This window comes from Paramisgurnus dabryanus, chromosome 11 (assembly GCF_030506205.2).
Source record: "Paramisgurnus dabryanus chromosome 11, PD_genome_1.1, whole genome shotgun sequence".
NCBI lineage: Eukaryota > Metazoa > Chordata > Actinopteri > Cypriniformes > Cobitidae > Paramisgurnus > Paramisgurnus dabryanus.
Window position 1 is genome coordinate 36,847,862 of NC_133347.1, and position 10,051 is coordinate 36,857,912.

Consider the following 10,051-nt stretch of genomic DNA (forward strand, 5'->3'; position numbering starts at 1 on the left):
CAAAACACGTACCATGTTTGCCTTTCAAATGTTTCATGAAAATGCATGACCGTGTAAATGTTGCAAATTCACAGAGTGGGCAATGATAGTGGCTTCTGGAAGTTACTGTCATGTCCCTGCAGTAGCAGGCCACCACAAATTTCTCTGCAAAACAAAATCACAGAACTGGTAAATTGGTCAATACATTACAATATTGATTAAAAAAAGGTAATTCATATCTGTGTATAAGCTTTCCTCCATACCTTGACTGTTTTCAGAAAAAAAAATAGCATCTCTGAGATGTTTTTTCTGAAGATGAGCCTTATTTGCCAGTTCCTTTCGTTGGCAAAATATACATTGGGGACCAGTGCATGCCAAAAATGATGTAATATCAGAGAATGTCTGATGTGACCCTGTGAAGAACAATTGTAATGTAATGTCTTATATGCTGCAATGATTGTTTATGTCCTGTAATGTTACTGGCATTTATAAAAACAATAAAAACTTGTGAAAAATCAAACCAGTATTGGTTGCGAATTCAACACCCCTTATTCATGCACTAAACATATGAAACTTTAGTGTGCGTAAAAAAACACATTAAATCCATTATCTAATTGATTCATTTTAGGATATCTAGCTATTCAAAAAATCTGTGTAACTTGCGTTGGAATGGACAATATGCTGATTCGCAATAATGGTCACGCTCGTAGACAGTAGGCTACACGATATTACCTGAAAAAGTATTGACTATTGTACAAAGACAAGCAAAAAAACTTTGACATTGTGACCTTCTCACCTTCCATTGTTCAGAATAGTAGTAGTTGCAAACAGGAAACGTGAGTTCAAGAGAGTGATCAAATACTATAATCTGTGTGGATTGTGAACAATAAATCACAACAAATTGGTGAATGAAAACAGTCGGAACAAAAACGCACAATAATCAAAACTCCTTATCACAATAACTCCTTATCAAAGCAGCTCGAACTGCTAATGAAAACATTCTAACATTTTAAATCCAGATTGACAAGTTTATAACATTTTCTTAACTTTAAACCGGTTTTTCTATTTATATTAGTTATAACAAACAATTAAATAGCAAGTTACTGAGCAAATTGTTAATTACTAAGCATAATAACACAACGGTAAATCTGATGTAATAAGATTAACTACCGAGATGTAGCCTATCCGGGAGTTTATGCTCGTCTTGCGCTGACAACTATAAGGTTATAGGTCCCGAGGTCGCCCTCTATATTGTCAGGGGAGGTCCTGCAGGATTGCTCGACCTTCCCCCTTACCTGAAAGTATTGTATCTAAATAAATAAATCAAAGATAGGCCGAGAAAGTGCAATAAAACACCAGTCAAATACGACTGTAATGAATAATAGGCTACTGTCTAAAGTTACAATTCCCCAAATTGTTATGAATTTTCTTACATTTGATGTTTCTTCTGTTTTTCATCATTTATCACAAATGATACAGAACACGCTTAACTTTTCTAAAAACATATAGTTTCATGTACAACGTTAAATCTATGGTGAGTTAAATCTATGGTGTACAGCTTTATATAAATGAAATTAACGTTTGCCAACATGTGCTTTGTTTCACTACTTTACGTGGTTTAGTTAAAGTTTTGTTTAGTTTTACATAAAAGCGTGAAACCAGCAGGTGAAAAAAAAACATTACATGAATTAGGCTTATATGTATTTCCAAGAGAAGCTTGGAACAATTTGAGGGATGAAGACAGAGCTTGCTCAAGAGCCAAAGATGTTGCTGGTTTTGTTACCCCTAGCTGCTGCAGATTTTGACATCAAATTACTGCAGGTTGACATAGTAAACGTGAAAATATTGCTCATAGAAACTGTATTTTATAATGTAATATAAGAAAGATAAACATGACAACATCATTGGAAAAGGAAAATAAAATGCAATATCAAAAAAGATTATTATTATTATTTTTTAAAAACTTTTATTATTATTATTGTTATTATCGTATTCATCATCACCACCACCACCACCACCATCATCATAATCCTCTTTTGACAAGTTGGTACTGAGATTTCTTAGCATCCAGGGTCTCCATAGAAATATATTGGCAGCATATCAGCCATAAAAATAGAGAGGAAATTACTTTATGAAATGTAAATTAAAATTGGAAAATAATCAGATTAAAATGAGTGTGACCACTCATTAAAGAGGGAATCTCTCATGGTGAAAAGTTGTAATGTTGCAAGTCTAAATTTCAATTGCTCAGTAATTGTAAACACATATTTTTGTGACAGGATTTCTTGTGTGTTACTGCAGGTGTTATGGAATTAAATGCAAATAATATTTGCAAAGGAATCATCAGTTACCCTTCTTGTGTTTAAATATTGCTGGCCCACTTTGGCACTAACCCTCTGGCTTAGTGAACGCTCTAAAAATGGCTGTGTTATTTTTGACCCATAATGGGTAATATTGGACAAACACACTGCTGGGTTAAAATTTACCCAATGCTGGGTTGTTTTAACCCAACTGCTGGGTTATTATTACCCCATGGTTGCATAACAACAACAACAACAACAACACTAGGTCATTCTTAACCCAGCATCTGTTCCGTCCAATATTTACCCATGGGTCAAAAATAACCAGTCATTTTTAGAGTGTATTATAAATTGGGCCATTTGACTTTCACCAGAATAAATCTTAATTAATTCTCCTGAGATATATTAATACATTGGCATTCTTTGGTTATATAATAACTGACAAAAGGTATATTTGCTTAAAAACTGTAATGAATATGCACACAGGAATATCAGTTCAGTTCAACTTTATTTGTTTCCCGAAGGAATTTTTTGCAGCGTACAACCATATCACATCAAACATAAAAATGTGGAAAAAAAAGGTTGAAGATGGAATAAAAGATAGAGCAGAATGGAAGAAATGATAAATGTATAGAGTAACAGTAAATTAACTGGTCAAATGTAGAATCAGAACAAAAAACTTTAACGTGTACGCCTTGTTTAATTTGAAACTTACAAATGTTACATTTACAGTTTAATTATTTCACGTATTTCGTTTTTTTTTTATCTTATGTGTTATAGACACATGTTTTCAATTTTGTTAATTTACATATATAAATCCTGTTAACCATCTGCAAATTTAACATCAAAACATGCTAGTTGTTTTGCATTTACTTATTAATTCAGTTATTCCTTATTAACTTAGGAATTTTAAATAGGGTGCCCTTATGTGCTTTGGTGTTGTTGTTTAATATAATAGTATTTAATATAACTGAATTTATAAAGTTTTCTTTATAAATAGGCCTATATTGTGTGTTAATAATCAGTTCCTTTACAAAAATTTTAATGCAAAATTATTTTATGATAAATAAGTAATGGCCCACTTTGATGACCCAGCTGGGCCACTTCACCTCAAAAAAAAAAAATTTGTGTGGTGTGCATGGTCACAAAAATTGGTATAGCATTCAAATAACACACTATATAAAATTTTAATAAAAATTAATACATTTAAATTAACTTTAAATGAAAATATGTTCTCTGAACCTTAAATTTAAAAATGAAACATATGTACTATTTACACATGAAACAAAAAATGACACACATAATATTTAATCATAGCCTTATTTTAAGTAGAATTTACTGCATATAGCCTACTGTATTTGAAAAAGGTTATGCAAAAAGTATCAACATTGTTTTCATTATGGTCATTTGTGTAAAAAAAATGGGACCAGTTTTTAATGGTTTCTTTGACCATTAGGGTGATCCTAATACTTTTGTTTTGAGTCTTTCCCCTATCTGTTGTTTTTAAATATTTTCTGACCATTATGACTTCTTACAGAAAATTTTTTCATACATAAGTTTATGTTCATGAGAATTTTACAATCCGGCTTAAAATATAAAGCATTGAAATATTTATAAGCAAGAAAACATTACTGGTGTGCATTTTGAGGCAAAACAAAGGACACTGATGTATTTTAAGATGTGTCCATACAAGTTGTTTTCAGTTTGGACCAATAAAATTCCCAATAAAACAAATAGAATTTCTGTGATGGTGTCTATTGTTTTTTATAGCAGGCTACTGGACTGTAATTCTGGACTTTTCTGAAATATTAATATTCTTCTATATCCTGAAAAAAGTCATAATATTACAAGATTACAGCAGTTATATATTTGTGAGCATGGCGCATTCAATTACACTTTAACTCAAACACATTTAAACCCATTCAATTTTAGTCGACTAAATATAACTTCATCAACTACAATCTCATGGCATTTATTTGACTAAAATAGGACTAAAACTAATTCAAAATCTGCTGTTAAAAGTAACACTGCTTTTAAGTGACCTGACTCAGTACACATCTTATGTAAAGTCTTTAACCTGTATGAGTTTTCTGGTGTTTCACCAAATTTCCATGTTGAGCGAAACTCTTCCCACAAACACTACAGTGATGAGGATTTTCTGCAGCATGAACTCTCTGATGAACTCTCAATTTAGTTGAAGTAGAGAAGCTCTTCCCACAGATCAAGCAGTGATGAGGTTTCTCTCCAGTGTGAACTCTCTGATGGGTTCTCAAATTAAATGAAATATTGAAGCTCTTTCCACAGTGAGAGCATTTGTAAGGTTTCACTCCAGTGTGACTTCTCTCATGGACTTTTAAGGAATATAACCAAGCAAACGTCTTCTCACATTAAGAGCATTTGTAAGGCTTTTCTACTGTATGAGTTCTTTGGTGTTTCACTAAACTACCATGTTGACTAAAACTCTTCCCACAAAACCTACATTGATGAGGATTTTCTGCAGCGTGAACTCTCTGATGAACTCCCAATTTAGTTGAAGTAGTGAAGCTCTTCCCACAGATCAAGCAGTGATGAGGTTTCTCTCCAGTGTGAAGTCTCTCATGGACTCTAAAATAACTTGAAGTAGTGAAGCTCTTCCCACAGATCAAGCAGTGATGAGGTTTCTCTCCAGTGTGAAGTCTCTCATGGACTCTAAAATAACTTGAAGTAGAGAAGCTCTTACCACATTGAGAGCAGACGTAAGGTTTCACTCCAGTATGAGTTCTCTCATGAACTCTAAAAGAACTTGAAGTATTGAAGCTCTTTCCACATTGAGAGCAGACGTAAGGTTTTACTCCAGTGTGACTTCTCTCATGGATTTTGAAGTGACCAGACTTAGCAAAAGTCTTCTCACACTGAGAGCATTTGTAAGGTCTTTCACCTGTATGAGTTCTCTGGTGTACCACTAAATTGTAATGATGATCAAAACTCTTCCCACAAACATTACAGTGATGAGGTTTCTCTCCAGTGTGAACTCTCTGATGAACTCTCAAACGAGATGTTTCAGAGAAGCTCTTCCCACATTGAGAGCATACGTAAGGTTTCTCACCAGTGTGAACTCTCTGATGGGATTTTAAGTGGCCTGACCGAGCAAAAGTCTTCTCACATTGAGAGCATTTGTAAGGTTTTTCTCCTGTATGAGTTCTCTGGTGTATCACTAAACTGCCATGTTGACTAAAACTCTTCCCACAAACACTACAGTGGTAAGGTTTTTCACCTGTATGAGTTCTCTGGTGTGTCACTAAACTGGCATGTTGATTAAAACTCTTCCCACAAACACTACAGTGATGAGGTTTCTCTCCAGTTTGAATTCTCTGATGAACAACAAGACTGCGTTTGGTGCTGCAGTAGAAAGGCTTTTTATCACGGTGTTCCCTCATGTGGTGTTTTAGATTAGATAAGAATTTTGACTTCTTTTCTGTGTGCTCTTCTGAACAAAGTTGTTTCTTCTTCTTCTTCTCTGTGTGCTCTTCTGAATGAAGTTGTTTCTTCTTCTTCTTTTCTGTGTGCTCTTCTGAATGAAGTTGTTTCTTCTTCTTCTTCTTTTCTCTGTGCTCTTCTGAATGAAGTTTCTTCTTCTTCTCTGTGTGCTCTTCTGTATGAAGTTTCTTCACTTGTAAGGTAGTAAAGCTGATCTCAGATCTGGTGAAGAGTTTCTGTTCTGTGTGTTTTCTCTCATGTCTCTCTAAACGTCTCTGTGAGCTGAATGTCTTTCCACAGGTGATGCAGGAAAGAGTTTGTGCTGTCAGTCGCTCTTCTGATGTTGAGGACGTTTCTCCATCAGAACATGATTCACTCTTCACATCTAAAAGAAACATAATAAAAATTAAAATTCTCTTTTCACTCTTTACTCTTTTGATGCCAATAACGGGAAATCTGTAATACCACTCTTCTTATGAAACATTTGAAAGCAGTTTATTATACGTTTATATATTTTAAGAATAAAAATTTCTGGAAGGCATTAAACTTTTGTGAAAATCATAAAAAACACTGGCGCTGGCTGTCCACTATTTTTCAAAACGCTGGCGGGGAAAGAGTTAAGTTCTATTCAAACGGTAATTGTTTCTCATGGGGATGTACAAATATTTAAAACACTTATAGGGGGTAGTCAATGTTTTTATTGCCGTCCGAATTCATAATGTCAGCGTTTTTCTGTGACCATGAATAATTTACATCGCTGATTTTATAAAAGAGGATCAATTCGCACATCATTCTGCACATCATTATAGAGCACTGAAAGCACAATATGGTCACCAGCTTCCCGTTTATTAGCGTTTATATACAACAGTTCTTTCTAATCTCGAATCTGATTGGCTAAGACCTCTTCCCAGCCACCTACTGGTCATTTTAGAATTAGTGAGGGAGGTTTCTTTAAACATTTGAGCCAAACACACATACTTTATATTGACAAAAGTTTTGAGACACCTGCTTTTATGTGCATATGAGCCTGAATGACATCCCATTCTTAATCCATAGGGTTTAATATGGTGTTAGCCCAGCCTTTGTCGCTACAACAGCTTCAACCCTTCTTGGAAAACTTCCTACAAAATTTGGGAGTGTGTTTAAAGGAATTTTTGACCATTCTTCGAAAAGCACATTTGAAAGGTCAGACACTGATGTTGGACCAGAAGGCCTTGCATGTACCCCATTCATACAGACACAAATACCCATAAAATTGCCAGACAAGCGTCTGTTTGAACACAAACACGTCCCATAAATCTTCTGAGATCGTTGCCGGAAAGAGGACCTAGTCAGATACACGAAAAACCCTCTGTGTGAACAAGAAGCCGAAACAATGCCGTAATGGGCATGTCGTAGTGAGGACAAAAGTTATGTTATGGTTCAGATCTTTAAAATGAGAGATCAACATCGCGAAATGTCGCAAACAAACAATGACGCATGTGCCGTAGTAACATGAAGTTGGTTCAACTCTTTAAAATTAGGGGTTTACAACATTCAAGACGAGAAATGTCAGCAAACTGGACTGAAGCAGATATCAAATAAGTTAGCTCGTCACTTACTGCGTTGAAACGGAGATCATTCAGCAGCATAAAAGAATATTGCGTCACGTGCTCATTTGAGCTATAATAAACGAAAATGCCCGCGGGTCATCCCAACAAGATATCTTTCAGCTCCTCAAAATGCGGGTTTTAAATGCATATAAACAATCATGATGAGAAATGTCTGAAAACTGTATTAAAGCAGAGATCAGGGAGCTCGTCAAATATCCACTTTAAAGCAGAGATCATTCACCAGCATAGAACGGCGCGTCACACGCTCCTTTATAGTCTTATCATAAACAAAAATGCACACAAGTGGTTTCTGGAGAGAGAAATAATAAATAATATGCAAACTTTAGACTCTGCGTAAAAGAGAGGGCAGGACTTTCAACAGGTCACGTGTCTTTCCAGGACCTTGCAGATGCTGGCAAATCATGGCAGTGTGAATGAACGAAAAATCTAACGATCCCGAAAAATATCCAGGATGCATTTTCCGTGTATTTTCCGGAATGTCTGTGTGAAAAGGGCTATATAATCTCTGCTCTAGAGGTCTTCTCGGGTCCAATAAATGTACCCGACCCGAAAAGACCCGAACCACTGTATACCCGAACGTGACCTGCATAAATATTTTTTTTTTTAAGTAAGACCTGATCCGAGACAAACCCGAGAAAATTACACCCAAGTCCGACCTGAACCAGTGGCATTTTTTTACCCGACTGGACCCGAATGTAAATTGCACCGACATGTGTGCAGTCTGCAGCCCCACATGCAGCAGCAGTCAGACAGAAAGAAACCCGTCTGGTCTCACAACCAATTTGGCGAGCTGCCCCATTTGTTTTAATTTGTTATCTGATGATGACACCAAGGTAACCGCAAAAATCTACATTTAAAATTGACTGACATGTCTGTCTCAACGAAAATTAACCTACTGCCAGCCACACAATGTCGCAAGTAGGGCTGTCAACTTTAGTTGTTTAGTCGACAAATCGGTCAATGCCGTCTTTGTTGACTGACATTCTCAGGCTATTTTTTGGTAAATTCCTTCATTCGAATAGTAAATAAAATACAGTAATAAATTAATTCAAATGAAAGTCTCTCCTGATTGTGTTCCAAATTATTAACATTTACGTCTTTTAGGCTAAAGTGCAGATTAAGTTTTGTTTTTGTAAATCCTCAGACATTATTTTTACCACTTAATTAAGTTTTGTTTTATAGAAAGCATTTCTTTAAAGTGAATTTCGTTTTGAATAAATTGTTTCTTAATATAGCAGACAATATAGACCCTTTTACAGCTCACGTGATCAAATAGCCTCCGCGCGTATTTGGGCAACAGAAGTGGTGTTATTCCCCATTGGTTCTAACGTGGTAGCAACTCAGAAAGTTTATTAAAACGGTTTCTCAACATCAAAATGTCCCGTTGTTGCGTTTGGTTGCACTAATATAATATACTAATATACGTATATATGTATCTGGCAACTTTATTTTTGGCCATCTGCTAACGTCTTTTATCCACTCCCCTATAGTACACGGATCTGGGAGCTGTGTTGAAAATGTTGATAAAGTCAATTTTTTTAAAAATAACTTACTGTTTGTGTTGCTTCACTGTTGATTCTTACGATACTTCCGTTGCCTAAATGCGCGCGCATACGCTGCCACGTCATCATTGTGTACAAACAGTAAAAGGGTCTATAATAACCGCGCATGGAGGCGCCGGCACGGCGTAAACTAAAGCGGCGTCTCTTCGGAGCTGTCATTTTCTTAAATGAGCCACGGCAATGTTTCAAATGAGCTTCTAACGCTAGAAAAACTACTTTATTTAGCCATTTGTCCTCCGATTTTAGCGTTTGCGGGACTTATGTTTTTGTTTTTACATTTACATTTAGTAATTTAGCAGACACTTTTGTCCAAAGCGACTTACAAGTGAGGTAAACAATAGAAGCAAATATAGCAACACAAGAACAATACATAAGTGCACTGGAAATAGTCTCATCATAGCACCACTGTACGTCTATTAGTGTTTTTATCTAAAATAAGTAAAACACATTTACATATAATGAGGAGGATTAAATCAATATATTTAATCTCTATACAACAGAAGAAACGTACCTGAAGGAATAAAATCATGATCGTCGTTGTCAAAATCATTACAACTGTCATATTCATCAGTGGGATCTTCCTCTTCTGTAGGTTCAGTTTTTATTTCTGTAGGTCCAGTGTTTATTTCTGTAGGTTCAGTTTTAATATTCATCATGAGTTTCGTGCAGTCGATGAGTTTGACTGAACACATCTTGAGTTTGGTCTGCAGGATCTGCTGCTGTTCTCCGGCGTCACAGACAGAATCCAGAGACTCTGTGGAAATTTGATCAGTAGATTCATCATCCTGTAAACCCTCAACAGTTTCTACTGATATACTGCACATCACATCCATCTCGTCTCACAATGAAGAGAAAATAAAACAGATGTAAACACACAGCGTTTGATGCTAGTGTCTCTTCTTCTTCGTGCTTATTGGCGGTTCTTGATTTTAGGTAGAGCATTAGCGCCATCTACTGCGTTTGCTGTGAAAATGGATTGAAATTTTCTTAACTTAAACGTTTCAAAGTAGAATAAAAATACATGTTCAAAAACTTTGAACTAGTTCTTTCCATAGATTGTCTCGTTTTCCATAGAGTTTTGCATGAGATGTTTCTTGCATGACACCTTGACCTTGGTAATGATACACTATTTTATAGTCCA

The 10,051-nt window shown here is 35.6% G+C and overlaps 1 protein-coding gene across 1 annotated transcript; it reads right to left on the reverse strand.

Moving 5' to 3' along the window:
• Positions 1–2,801: 2,801 nt before the first annotated feature.
• LOC135718107 (uncharacterized) lies at positions 2,802–9,808 on the reverse strand. The gene is made up of 2 exons (XM_065240388.2): positions 9,422–9,808; positions 2,802–6,120 (listed from the first exon to the last, which is right to left on the reverse strand). The coding sequence occupies exons 1-2, from the start codon at positions 9,741–9,743 to the stop codon at positions 4,667–4,669; spliced, it is 1,776 nt and encodes a 591-aa protein (XP_065096460.1). The 5' UTR covers positions 9,744–9,808; the 3' UTR covers positions 2,802–4,666.
• Positions 9,809–10,051: the final 243 nt, after the last annotated feature.

Bases quoted from the DNA above. Each gene is read 5' to 3' on its own strand.
- LOC135718107 (XM_065240388.2), bottom strand. From the start codon at position 9,743: ATGGATGTGATGTGCAGTATATCAGTAGAAACTGTTGAGGGTTTACAG. The intron at 6,121-9,421 runs GTACGTTTCTTC...TGTTTCTTTTAG, and splicing joins TCATGATTTTATTCCTTCAG to ATGTGAAGAGTGAATCATGT.